The sequence below is a fragment of the Drosophila tropicalis genome, unplaced genomic scaffold (genome assembly GCF_018151085.1).
Source record: "Drosophila tropicalis isolate 14030-0801.00 unplaced genomic scaffold, ASM1815108v1 contig_878, whole genome shotgun sequence".
Classification (NCBI taxonomy): domain Eukaryota; kingdom Metazoa; phylum Arthropoda; class Insecta; order Diptera; family Drosophilidae; genus Drosophila; species Drosophila tropicalis.
In genome coordinates this window covers 14,282,584-14,297,250 of record NW_027173374.1, presented here as the reverse complement: position 1 = coordinate 14,297,250, position 14,667 = coordinate 14,282,584, and the positions used below count along the sequence as shown (strand labels likewise).

General features: G+C 40.8%; 1 protein-coding gene across 1 annotated transcript; it reads right to left on the bottom strand.

The window, feature by feature from the left end:
- Positions 1 to 1,841: 1,841 nt before the first annotated feature.
- On the bottom strand, positions 1,842 to 5,343 carry LOC137584906 (serine-rich adhesin for platelets-like). Its single transcript, XM_068300501.1, has one exon. It carries the CDS (start codon positions 5,249 to 5,251, stop codon positions 1,946 to 1,948), a length of 3,306 nt encoding a protein of 1,101 aa, XP_068156602.1. The 5' UTR covers positions 5,252 to 5,343; the 3' UTR covers positions 1,842 to 1,945.
- Positions 5,344 to 14,667: the final 9,324 nt, after the last annotated feature.

Genomic DNA, 14,667 nt, shown 5'->3' with positions numbered 1-14,667 from the left:
AATAGTGAATTAAATGCGAATAAAAAGGCGCAAAGTTAATTTATGCAGAGCGGCAACTGAAACTACACACATAGACATACTTACACACAGTAACAGTAACAGTTCGAGCTGCGGGCATGGAATAGTGAAGATATTGTAGAGATGGAAATCCAGCTGCGCCATGAACCCTTAAAAGCGGAACACTGAACGCCATATTAGATTCAAATGCGTTTCCCTGTCGGTCGACACCTCCCATTTCCGGCAGATGCGGTCGATGTTGCTATGTTGTCGCCGTTGCCGCTACTTCCACTGCTGCCTTTGCCTACCCCCGCAACCGGAAATGAACAACAAACTTTTCAATTGAGTTTTCCGCTGCCTCCAACACAAGGCCCACAAAGAGTAATGCCAGCTAACGATAAAGTTTTAACATTATTTTTGTTTATTTTTCTTCTTGTTGATCCATAAAACACAGTAGCCGAGTTACTTTGGTCTATTTGGCCATGTTGTTGGTCACTAATTGAGCTTAGTTTTTCGGGGGGCAGTTAACATAAATTGACAGTGACCAGAAAAAAGTTAATTAATTTGAGGCAAAAATCTTCCATGTAATTGAACCAGAAAAAGAAATCGAACTGAATCGCAAAACGAACAAGCAATCAAAGCTCATAAATTCCAAACAAATTAAGCAGTACAAATGGTTGCGTAATCCAACTACAAAACTTGGCTCAATAACATGAGCAGCAGTTGCTGTTGTCTCCGGGCTTTGTCCAGGAAGATGATAATGATGGCAGTAACAGGAGCAACCAGCAACGGAAACCAACAACAACGACAGCAACAACAACAACAGCAAACCTGCATACATCAGTGGCAATCATCAAAATTGGACAACTGTAGTGTACATAGATGGGCCTAGATTGAGAAAAAAAAGGGAAAAAGAAAAACAAGAAAAACCAAAACGGAGGCAGCAAATAAATTTTCTCTTTTAGGCCAAAAAGAAGTTGCCGACAAAGCTTATAGCAAATCAACAGCTCCAAGTTAAGGCAGGCAAGCAATAAACTTGGCTACAAATGAAAATAACATGGTCTTGAAAATGAGACACAGGCATACACAAGAAGATATAGATACAGATACAGATACAGATATAGATACAGTTACAGATACAGAGATACATTCACCCGGCCAGGATGCCAAAGATGAAGAAGAAAATTGTGAGGGGCAAAGTTCCTGCCCTTCCGTCGGGACGTTGGAGTTTGGGGCACATCCGCCGCTGGTCATTTCAATCAATTTACTTGCCCACACACACACGCGTGCACGACACAGACGCACACATCTATAGAAATATACGTTGATAGTTCCTCACATGAATTCAGGCTTCTTTTTTTTTAATAAACGGTCCAAGCAAGCAGAGAGAACTGGGGAAATGGAGGCAGAGGTAAAGCTCAACTGAAATTCGCTAGCCGGAAATGGCAGTCATGACGGAAACGAAGACACATTGTTGCTGTAGCACAAAGCTTCATTGTATGTGTGTGTGTGTGTGTCTGTGTATGGAAGGGACTCTAACCAAGTCAAACAGTTGTGTATTTTTCATGGATGTAGCAAAACTCTCCAAATGCCTTACAAAGAAATGTTTGCAGCTCAGCAAAACACCGGAAGTCGTAAAAAGTATTTCAATTTACTACAAAACATCGCATTCCCTCCCTTCACGCACACACAAACACACTCACACAACCCGACAGGCCCTTCTCTTGCCGGTCCACACTTGACCGATTGAAAGTCGCATTTTTGGCACGTCCTGTTGCCTGACCACTGAAAACGGATGAGACCAGCAAGCAACTATGCATGCTTCAATTGAATGATGACCCAGTTTTTTTAGTACATAGTACATAATAAGGCAATTCATTTGACAAAAGGATTCTTTTCTTTTCTGACAAAAAAACAGACCCTACAATTTAAAATATTTCACAATGATTCATTTCAAACGCAAGTACTTGTAATTGTTGATCAACTTCTCAGTGAGATGGAGATTATCCACCGCCCTCGAATCATTCGAATCGCTATCAGTGCCGCAATAACTTAAACCACAAACCGAGCATGTCGATCTCTTCTTTCTGGCTTCATGCAAAACAGACATTTCCGAGTCCAGTAGTGCAGCCATTCGTTCGCGACTTGTGGATCGTGGATTTGTGTATTGCTGATCGAGACTGTTTTTCCGCGAGCCAGAACTCCGTCGTGATTGTGAGGAGCGCGAACGGAAGCGAGGGTGTCCTTTTTGATGTTGATATTGCCTCTGAATTTCACGATTTTCGTATTTAAGTTTTCGGAACTTTAGTCGTGTGCTTTTAGCGGCCTGTTGTTGACGTTTTTGCTCCAACAGCAACTCAGTTGGTGACTTTTCCTGCTCGGAAAAATATTTCTGCCATCTTTTGCGCAAGTCTTCTGTATCATTTTGTGGCATGGGATGCAATGGGGACGCACTGAGTGATTCCTCCATATCAGAATATGAAAAGTTATGTGGCGAAAACGTATATGGGCGTAGTCGTAGTTGCCGCTGGCGACGATTGATTACGCTTTGCGTATCCCCAAAGTCAGCATCGAGTAGACTACGCTCATATGGAGTCTCGGACTGCATCACGCGGAAGTCGTATAATCTTTTCAATGTTGCATTATATCGCGATGGCGTCCTGGCATACTTATCGAGTAACATTTTATCTGCCCACTCGATTGGGGCATCCTTTTGCAATAGCAACTGGTAGACTCGTTTGTACTCCTTGTCTTCATTTCCCACAATAGCTGTGAGATGTTTGTCCAGATGACCAGATCGAAGATCGTCTGTAAATATAGTTGTAGTTAATCGCTTCGGCTTCTGCAGTTTTTCTTGAAATTCTTTTGTTCGCATTAACTGTAGTTCGCCTTCATTAGGCTCAAATTCAGCATATTGTATATTACGCATTGCCTTGAGATTTTCGCGCAGCTCACGATTAAAGCTTTGATCCTGGCTTAGATCAAGACTCTTGCCTGAATCCCTATCCAAATCAGGTCCAAAACCATCGCCACCGCCTCGATGATATATGGAAAATGAGTCCAAATGAAGATGTATTCTTTCTTCGTTGTCTTCATCGACCGACTCATCGATATCAAAATCTTGAATCCCACTCATAAAGGAGGTCATGCTTCTGGTAATTAAATGGTGTAACCTTTCTTTAATTGGCGCTAAGTATCCTTCAACGGTTGAAGTTGATGATGCTATTTTTTCCAATTCAGAAGAATATAGAATTCTCAATTGATTGGAAGATTGGCTAGAATTTGTATCTATCAGTTTGTTTTTATCACGAAGTTCCGTTTCGAGCTGGTCGTCAGTCTCGGGTCCGCTAGTTTTTTCCATCGACTTCCGTTTGGCCTTTTTGTTTCTCTTTCGCAAACTGGTTATTGGTATTTTTTCAATGTTTTGATTGTTTTTTCCTTTACGAATTAAATGAATAATATTTTCACTTTTGACGTTGTCAACGGAAAATTTTTGTTTTGTAGTCCTTTTGAGACCTCGGCTTCTACCGCGCTTGCGACTAGTACTACGCCGCCTACTAGAACTAGTACTACGACTAGTTTTAGTCCTCTGACTTTTACTAGACCTCCCACTAGAGTTGCTTCGTTGGCTTATATCGGGCTTGATACTAGTACTAAGCCGCCTACTAAAGCTAACACAGCGACTAGTTTTAGTCCTGTGACTTTTACTAGACCTGCCACTATAGTCGCTTCGTCCTCGGCTTCTGCCGCGCTTGCTACTAGTACTAAGCCGTCCACTAGAACTAATACTGCGACTAGCTTTAGTCCTGTGACTTTTACTAGACCTCCCACTAGAGTTGCTTCGTCCTCCGTCTATGCCGCGCTTGCTACTAGTACTACGCCGCCTACTAGAACTAGGACTACGACTAGTTTTAGTCCTGTGACTTTTACTAGACCTGCCACTATAGTCGCTTCGTCCTCGGCTTCTACCGCGCTTGCGACTAGTACTACGCCGCCTACTAGAACTAGTACTACGACTAGTTTTAGTCCTGTGACTTTTACTAGACCTGACTTGGCCTTGGCTTATATCGGGCTTGATACTAGTACTACGCCGCCTACTAAAGCTAACACAGCGACTAGTTTTAGTCCTGTGACTTTTACTAGACCTGCCACTATAGTCGCTTCGTCCTCGGCTTCTGCCGCGCTTGCTACTAGTACTACGCCGCCCACTAGAACTAGTAGTACGACTAGTTTTAGTCCTGTGACTTTTACTAGACCTGCAACTAGAGTTGCTTCGTCTATAACTAGACAAAGAATTAGAACTGTTCGTGCTCCTAGAATTTGCTTTACGGTTGCTGCTGGTGCGGCTCGAATCAATAATACGCTTATAGCTTGAACTTCGACTAGATTTAGGAGTTGGACTACCACTAGAGCTATAAGGTGAACTAGTCCTAGGACTAAGCAATGCAATTTGCTCATGACTACTATCACCATGAATTGTAATGCTATCCGAGATGCTAACGTGGGCCCCATTAATACGATGTGGACTTCGCTTTCTTTCCGATTTCAGGTGTCTACGCATTTTCTTAAAGGCACCCATAGATGATTTAATTCCAGAGGGTGTCACCGTCCTGGGAGCCGGAAGCTTATAAGGTCCATCGTACTGAAGGATACGCGGTGCTTTAGGTTTTGATTTCATCTTATGGTCTAGTAGAAACTGGCAATCCTTTGCATCTACAGCATTTATGTCTGGCCTTGCCAAATCGTCCGTGAGATGTTCTCGATTTTGAGGATGTTTCTGCAGAACATTTTCAAGAGGCAATATCCCAGCAAGGGACAACTCTAAGCGTTTTATATGACCCTTGAAATGTCTCCATGTTTTTGGTGTTTTCTGGGCTAATTTCTTTAATTTCGCCAGCTTCTTCTGCATTTTCCGTTCGTGTTTATTTTGCTCTGTCCTCAGATCATGTTTCTTTGCTGCGAGCGATGCTTCCATTTGGAGGATCATTTGATGAAATAGTTGTTGTGCTCTTTGTCTGCGGTATTTTCTTCGTTTCTTGGCCCGTTGTCTTTGCGCTTGTTCCATCCTTAGGATCATTCTGCGCAGTTGTTGTACTTTGAAGTGGCGAACTTTGAACACGGAATGCATACGACGATGTGACTTAATGTTTTCTTTGGCCAAACTCCACATTTCATTGGTCAGTGCCTCCAAAGTGGGGTCCCTTCTAGATCTACTGCGCTGCCGGCTGACCTTAGTTTGATTTTTAGTTGCCATGGACTTAAAATAGAACTTAAAATTTTGAAGTTAATAATATTGAAAATATTTTAGACTACTTTATCATTGTTTCACTTTATTTGGGAGCTCAAAACGATTATATTCAGTTTGATTTTGCATTAAAAATTTGCTAGTGCTTTAACGAACCAACACTTTAGGGTGTTAAAGATTGTCTCTAAGTTTTTCTATTTACCATCGTTCAGATTCCCCCTTGGAACTAGTAGGCGACGTGACCATTAGTGAACCATTTAACACTTTTGCTTCTCTGCTTCCGTTTTGTTTTGTGATCTTCTCAAAATCAAAACGGACACGTAATTTGCATTTACTAGCAATAATGAATTAAAGCAGGAACTGAAATTCAATATGACAAATATTTGACACAACAACAGAGAGAAATAGAGAGAATGAGAGAGAGAGAGAGAGAGAGAGAGCGAGAGGGAGAGAAAACAGATTCATTTGACATTGGGGATTATGCAAATACAGAATATGAAAACAATCTGATTGTGTTAAGTAATATTGCATTTTGTTGTTCTCGGATCTAAGACTTGTCCTTTGCTTGATTTTAATTAATATGTGGAAGAAAATCAATTTGCCCGACGGGCTGAATGACTAAACTGAAATTAATGTAGGCGATTATAGCGAGGAGACGAGAACTTTTCTTGTACAACTTGCAAAGGATATAAATAAATAACCCACCCAACAAGTGTCTAACTGTATGGTACAACACTGCGTATGTGTGTTGTGAGTTGTGACTGCTGCTCTAACTATTTATTTGTTGTCGCGTACAATGAGGAAAACGTGCGACTCGTTTATCACGTGCCGAGTCAGTAAATTGCAATAAACTGAAGCCAACATGCGTCCGGGTGACATTTAATAGGACCAAGTGTGAAAGCAAAAAGCAAGCAGACGTTTCCATAAGACAATATCGTATGTGTATAATGTCATTTCCCGTATATGTATTCTTGAAACTCTTTATTCATTAAAATGGTTATCAAAGTACAATTAGTTTAAGCAGAATTTCAGCACTCAGTCGGACACAAAGTATCGATTCAATTTTCAAAGCAAAAACTTGATGACAATTTTTGTTTTCTTGCGGGCACGATTTTGCTCTCGCACACCGAGAGCCGTTGTTTATTTTTAGTGTCTTAAATCAAATGAAATTAAATTTTTGTGAACTACGTGACTTGGTGAAAACTCATTTAGACACACACACACAAACTGTCAAGGTTGATTGGTTTGATTTCCATGTATTGTATGTTTTTGGTAATAGACTTTTGTGGTTGGTTTTTTGTTGTCCACATTGGCAGTGTGCAAATCAATTCGACAAATGGCTGTAATTGTCCTGGTAGGCCATTAGTGAAGCCAATGTAAAACATTTAAATCTTGTGAATGCCAAATGCAATTTTTTTTCCTCTACATATGTATATGTATGTACACATACGTACACATGCATCAGTATATAGATCATTTGCACACAGCGGATAAAAACAGATATAACAAAAAATCCAATTATTTCGAAGCACGTATTTTCCATTAAGCAAACAACAGTCGGTAACCAGTAGCCAGTAGGCAGTAGGCGTAGTCAAGGATAACCATTATGAGCAAACGGTGGGTCGAAGCCAACGACCAACGGCTGGGTAAACCATTTAATGAATTGAAGCGGCCTTTAGTTGCCTTTTTTGGTTTTGGTATTCGTACACAATTAAAACCATCATTGGCAGCATCAGCTGATGCGCTTAAGCCAGTGTCGAGGCCATTAAGCTCAGGTTAAGCGCGGGCTTTCGACCTGCTCTCCTCCCCGCCTCCCCCTGCCCTCATAATGCACAATGAAAGGGACAGACAGATACATACACATAGACACACATGGCAGTGCACACTTGACATTTCAATTTCCGCATGCACCCCAAGCATAAAGAGTAAAAGAACAGAGAGCCAGAAATGAAAACAAAAAAAACTGTAGCCAATTTCATGCGGGCAACATTGCAAAGTTGCTTTCAATTACCCAGTCAGGACACGCTTGCTGCCTTTTGTTTTTTGCATGCCCGGCACGCCCCCGACATGGTCTTTGTTTTAGTTTTTTTTCTTCTTTGGTTTTTTTGTGTTAGTCTATTCACATTTCCCGCTTTGTTGCTAGCCCGAAACAGTTAACGGCACTCCCGACTTCAGAATGCTCCTGCCTGATGCACTTTATTATGCTTACAAAAGTGTAAGACGCACTGCAGCAGAAATGTATCAGAAGCAGCAGCAGCAGCAGCAGCCACAAGGAGTTGCTCGAGAACAAGGACCAAGACCAAGGAGAACAGGTGCATTGGCCACTTCAGCCTAAAGTGGACAGGCAGAGCTCCTCCTGTTGGCAAGTGGCATTAATAACAAAAAAGCTAGTTGAGATAAGGGATAAGGATAAGGATAAGCAGCACATAGCCAACCCCTACCCCAAAGAAACCTAAAAGTATGCAGTAAGCTTTTTATTTGATTTTTTTCGCTTTTTTTCCGTTTGCGAAATTCGATTGCCGGTACTCTGGAGGTCTCTGAATTATGCTAATTTACTTTTATCGCTTCGACGGCAAAGTCAATTTAATTGTAATTTTCAACGCGCAACGCATTTTAGTTTTATTTCCGTCAACGCTTTTTCAATTTGCTCGCTTCGCTTTGCTTCTTGTCCCAACTTGTTTCCCGCCCGTCCTTGCCTTGTCTGCTTTCTGCATCCTCAAATGAGAAATAATTTAATTTGCCTTTTCCACTTCGACGTCCACTTTTCAAACTTTGCTTTGCTTATTTCCTTTAGCGACTTTAGTTGTCCGCCTTCTCTATCTCTATCTGACTGTCTGCTCCATTCCATTCCCCGCACTTCGACCCTCTTGCCGTGCCACCTCTTGTATCATTTGGAAATTCAAAGCTCGTACTTTTTTCATTATTGAATGGGAGGTTAAAGAAGGTGGGGCAAAAAGTGAAAAAAAAAATTGAAGAAAAAGTTGAGATGAGCGCATAAAACTGCCATAGAAAGTAGCTGACAGTCAGACGCTTGAAAATAATGTGACTAGGGCGCGAACTGCCACGCTCTCCCGGTCACCGAGCACTGGCTTCTCCCCATACCCAATTGGCGCGTCTGGGTCCCTAAGTGGAAAAAAGGTTTTGTCACGGCTAAGCACTTTTGCACATTCACAAGGGTCGACCAAACGGCAGCTGGCACTGTCCACTGGCCGCAAAAACCGCCAAGAAGAGGCTTTTCCTCTCTTTTTGATTTGATTTCAATGGCTGACTACTCCATTTTCAGTTTAGTCTCTCTAGCCAGACACCGAGGGCTAAGTTTCCGTTTTTATACCCTTGCAGAGGGTATTATAAAATTGGTCAGATGTTTGTAACGCACAGAAGGAGACGTTTCCGACCCCATAAAGTATATATATTCTTGATCAGCATGAGAAGCTAAGTCGATATAGCCATGTCCGTCTGTCCGTCTGTCCGTCTGTCCGTCGGTGCGTACGCGTTTTACTCAGCCATCTTAAGAGCTATCGGGATGAAATTTTTTTTGGGAGCTTTTTTTTCCCGGGTGAGATAAAGTATGAAAATCTTTGGGATCGGACTACTATATCATATAGCTCTGGAACAAAAATTTTTGCAAAAATTGGAGTATCCCCATGAAATTTACCAATATAATAGAATTTGATATAAAATCTCAGATCCCAAAATTTGACCCTGATCGGATAAATAGAACACAAGTTACAGTCTATATAAATCGGTTCAATCGCTGCCGGCAGCTCTGCTTGCTGCCTACTACGTCATCATCAAATCAACAGAGCACATGCATACACACACAGACGCAACGCTACATAAACTGTATGTGTATGCGTGCGTTGCTTTGCTTAGGGAATGAGGGAAGAAGAAGAACAAATTGTACATAGTATGAAGAGTAAAATTGTTTTGTTTGTATATTAATGAATTGAGTTGCAGAAAACAAATTTTGAACATGTGAAATTATTATTGTCAAGGACTGCAAGGGTATATAAACTTCGGCATAGCCGAATTTAACTTCTTTGATATTTTTATGTTCCTTTCATATTCATTTTTATCGTAATAATTGCAACTGCCTCGGCGTTGGGTGTAGAAAACTGAAACAGCTGGAACCGGAATTTATGAGTGTACATAATAAGTTAAGAGAGAGAGAGCCACAAGGCATCAGGGATAATTATGGACAAGCGAAGCAAAAGGATGGGCAGTGGTGAAATAAAACCGCGTTAATAAATAATTTGCTTTGTGCAAAATCCTCTTGGGTGGACGTAACAAATTACTCAACTTATGACTTAATAAACGCAAATAGTAATAACGATCTTTCTTTCTTCTCTTGTTTTAAATTTTATACTTGGCCATCCTCTAACCTATTGTGTTGATTTTTGGGTCTAATCTGGGCTTAAGCAAAGGCAAAGCCTAGCACATTGGCACTTGATTAGAAGGAGAAACGAACTCTGTGTTTCAACTGACTCCTACTCGGGTTGTTTCTCTGGTTAAGCATCCTTATCTGCTTTAGAACTCTGTTCTGCAAATGAAAGGGCCGCAATGACAACTCAATGAAAAAGTTAGACATGCAAACGAAGATGGGAAAGCATGTGCGTGTGTGTGTGTGTTGGGTAAAGTCAGCACATGAAGTTTGATATCATTAAAGGCCACTTATGTGTCAAATGCAACACAACCGCAGGAGGAGTCGCAATGGCAGCCGCATCCGCAGACGTTACACACTTAAATGTCATTGAAATTGAAGCTCACTTGACAAGTAATGCTGGCGCAACAGACATGCCGCCCACCCCCTCACATCCGCACATCCGCATAGAGGAAAGGACTTAAGTCAACTACACAAAAGCCATGTCAGCAGATGTTGACAAGTCTCCTGTTTCTGCCACTCCTCTCTGATATTTTTTCTTCTTCTCTTTTTTTTCTGCTTAGCCACAAAGTTTGACATTATCTCTTTGGGCCTGAGAGTGATTTGCCTGGCACAGGAAAATCACAAGAAAGAACAAGCCAGAGAGAGAGAGAGAGAGACAGAATGGCTATAACTTTATAGAAAAGGGGATAGGTATCTTTTGGTATAATTTTCATAATTGCATTGCTGCCACGCATCAATGGAGGAGATTCTGTGGCGCCAACAAGTCGTTGTCGATAATTGCCAGTCTATGGGCTGGCAGACAATTTGCTACCGCTTGCGGTTCGTACAACGTGACGTATGAGTAATCAGACTGCAACAAAATATTATAACGCAAGCCACAAAAATGCATTAAAATCAGGAAATTGTATAATAAATAATTGCTGTTTCATTAACAAACATTTCGTTGGCATTTACCGCTCTCTCATTGTCTGTCTCTTTTTTTTTGTCTCTCTCTTGCTTTCTTACTTTAATGCAATTTAATTAAGGACTGGCTGGCTGGCTTTTAATGCTGTTGGTTGGTCATGAATGATTTATGGACAACATAAATTGCTACTTGTCACTCTGAACAGGTAGGTAAATAAAATGCGCAGCCACAATATTTTAAGTGTTGTCATCATATGAAAGTCAATGAGCTGCGGCTAATGTGGTCCAGTCACAACCTTCAACTGCAATCTTCCACCTGAGCAAGCAAACCAAAACCATCCACCACGCCCCCTAAAATTATGCAACATAAAATTCAGCCACCTCAAACAATTAGCACATTTTTAAGGCAACAAGCAACAAGTGTGTGCCGGAGACCAGTGAACTTTGGCTTATGATTTTTGGCTCTCTGATTCTCAGGTCTTTGCTCGCAGTTCTCAGTTTTGTAATATAATAAAACGCTTATTAAATTTTGCTGCCGCTGCTGCTGTTGCTATTATAACAAGCAGAGAAAGTATAACCCACAATATTGCTGCCCTGGGTTGGCCGCAGCGCCACGCTTCCTGTTCTGTGTCCTGGTTCTGGCACTGGTCCCTGGCATCGTTGCTCCATTTTCTTGCCTTCCATGATAATGATGCGGTTTTGTTATGGCTTTTTGTTGGCATCGGCATCGTCGTCGTTGCGTCTCATTCCCGTTTCCCATGCTCCCATCCCCTTTGGCAATTCCCCCTTGCGGTTTACAGCACTCAACAAGCTTTGGTGCCAGACTTTTGCAAAACTTTTCGTGTCCTTAGTGTAGTTGTAGTTGTTACTCTTGTTGCTGTTGCGGCTACTAGAGAAAGTTGAACGTATCCATTGCCAGACAACACTTTGGGCGATGCAAGTAATGGGGGAGGTGAAAAATGAAAGGAAGTGTATTAGCAATGGCAACTTTAATAATTTGCTTATTTTGACTTTTTATTGTTGTGGTGTAATTATTTTTTAATGACACTTTTAGCACGAATTATGAGTTTTTATTGTGGTTAGGTGTGTGGCTTCGGGTTCAGGTTCGGGTTCGGTGTGGTGCAAGTGTGTGTGTGTGTGCTTGAAAGGATTATTGTTAGCTGACGCCTTTAGGGCGTGAAAACTTGATGAACTTGAAATGAGTTTGCAAAAAGTTTGTTATGAAAGTTATCACATAACTGGCAAAATGGTTATCAAGTTAATTAATACTGCTCATGAAGTTTAAATGTGGCAGCTTTGATCAACAAAGAACGTTTATAGACAAAGATAATCAGACAGAATAATTGTCGAAAATCGTTTGGTAAAATCCCAAAAAGTTTTATCAGTTGAAACCTTTGCGCATTATTATTTACTATCCAAAATGTTGAGATAAACTGGTGATAGATTAAAATGAATGTCAAGGCTTAAGTAACACCTGCTTAACTCTTTAACCTTCATTTAATTATTTTGCTTGAATTCTCAATTAATTAAAGTTGCAAATACAATCACGAAATGTCCTTCTGGGGCATAAGCCTCTCCTTCAAAATAAACGTTTATAATTGTCAGCTGCAGGATAACATAAGAGTCGCCTAATTTCCTCGCCGGGGGTAAAATAAATAATGTTATCTATGTATATATAGAAGGGATTCATTGGGGGATTGTGCGTTTGAAACACTGACATATATCTACAATTAGACCTAGCTTATATCTTAAAAATTCGTAAAAATGGAATCCGACAAGCTACAGTTAACACATACCTTGTTACAAAGCAATTAAATAAATAACTAAAAGCAGAAGCGCATATATGTATAAATATAAAAAAAGTAGTAATTTTTGAATTCAGATTTAGCAGTTTGCTCTTGCAAATGGCACTTAGACATGATGAGCAAAGCTATTAAAACCATAAATCTAAAATTAAATGCCCAGATAAGCGAGCTACGTAAATTATGCCATTTGCTGTTGCCCAAGTTCAGACAATACAAATTGCAAAGTGGCTGCTGCTGCCGCCAAGTCAAAAATGGGCACACACACACAGACACATACACATGTGAATAAAAGCAACAAGACCTGAATGTCTGGTGTGTTCGCTTTTGCTTTGCTAGCCGCCGTTGCTGATGTGCGCACCAAATTATAACAATTTCGTAATTTATTTAAGAGCTTTGCATAAATGGCCACAACCATTTGTTTATTTATCTCTCTCGCCCATTTGGCTCTAAAGGAATAGAAGGAACTTGAAGCAGAAGAAACTAGGAACTGAAAATATTTATTAATTTCATAATTATTTATGCTCAACTGAGAATTAATAGTTCTCTTTAAAACTATGAAACTAAACTCTTCGCCGAGTCTTTTAGATTTGTTTACTCAACGAGTTTATAATAAAATTTGCAAATAACGATTAAAGTGGATGTTTTTAAATATATTCATAACTCATAATCGTTATGGACTTTGAAGGAAAGTCTTGTTCTGGTCCTTGTTTATGTGGCATGCTAATAATTCACTTTAGCTGCTTGGCACAAAATGCTTTTAAATTTAATTACAAGGCATTTTCCTACAAACATACGAGACTAACATCCTTCAAGTGTGTATGAGTGTGTGTATGCCAGGGTATATGAGCTTGTAGCAAGAACCCATACACCGGCAGGCACTTGGCAAATTTATTAATGACAAAGCAAATATGTTTGCCATGGCAATTGAGTTATGCAACTTCATTTTGAAGCCCGGCGATGATTTATTACGGCAAAATTCTGCTCTAGCTCTGGCAATGATGGAAATTGAGTTGATTCATCATTTTTGGCCAGTCCCAGGGCAGGTGGGCGGCCATGGAATACCTACATACCATAAATACAAAGCACGGCGGGACACAGATTCGACCGCACACAATATGAAAATCCGTAATATTCCTTATTCAAGCTTGATATATGAAAATTGTAATACGCTTTGACAGCTCTAGCTCTATGGCATACACACACACAAATACAACACACATACCTACCTAATGGACACATGTCAATGCGTTTGCTTGTTCGTTTTTTGTTTGCCCTAGGTCAGGTTTTTGCTGCTGCTGCTGTTGTTGTTGAAAACTTTGAAATGTTGCCACAAGCGGCGCTGCAACTTAACTTCCCATTGCGTTCAAAGAGAGCGCCTGCGCTTTACCATTGTTGACAGCAGAGCAATTGTGTGAGTGAGACAGAGGCAGAGGCTAGAGTGGGATGGAGAGAGGAAGAGAGAAGCAACACGTGCTTGGCCATTTGATTGTGGGAAAAAACGCAAAAACAAATAAAAAACACTCTGCGAAGTAAACAAATAAATAAACAAGAAAAAGCAAAAAAAAAATAAACCGTTGACTGAGCAGAAAACTGAATGACATTTTACGCTAAAAGCCGCGTAGTAAGCATGGAAATTGTGTGTGATGGCGGCAACGGGTCGAATGGGTGGCCTCATGTTTTATGTAGCATAACTTTTGGCGCCAAAGTCACATTTTTGCATTGCACATTCCATATGATTTATGATGCCACATGCCACGACGACCAAAGGTGATTAAGTGTCGCGGAGCAGACAAATCATTTAAAACTCGTTTCAATTTCTTATGGACTCCCATATGAAAATCTCAGCTAGTGTATTATAATTACAAGTATTTTACTTTTAAGCTCGTATTACTTTTCCGTTTACATGCGTCTTTCTTTACTGTCTACTACTCCTGCTCTTTCTCTCTCTCTCTCACTGTCTGTCTGTCTGTCTGTCTGTCACTTGGCAGATATTTCTCTCTCTCTTTTTAAACCACAAGAGAATAAAAACGACCAAGCAGCATCAATGATACGCACTACCCCCAAACATCCATCTCCAGGCATTCGGCCACCCATTTACCCTACTTGGGCAGACAGATAGCGAAGAGAACCAACCATGGTTTAAAGAGAAACGGCAAATGTTGGCATCGACTTCACAGTTAACAGCGCAGCAAGCGTCGTTCAATTGTGGGCCAAGTTAGTGCCATGTTTGGCAACAGTTGCACCACTGACAGTGGCAGGAGCAGCGGCAGCAGGAAGTAGACTGGTCTGATATGAGGCTTAAAGGTTTTGTGAGTTTGAGTTGTTTGGGAAGG

Coding starts and splice junctions, on each gene's coding strand:
- LOC137584906 (XM_068300501.1), bottom strand. CDS start 5,251: ATGGCAACTAAAAATCAAACTAAGGTCAGCCGGCAGCGCAGTAGATCT.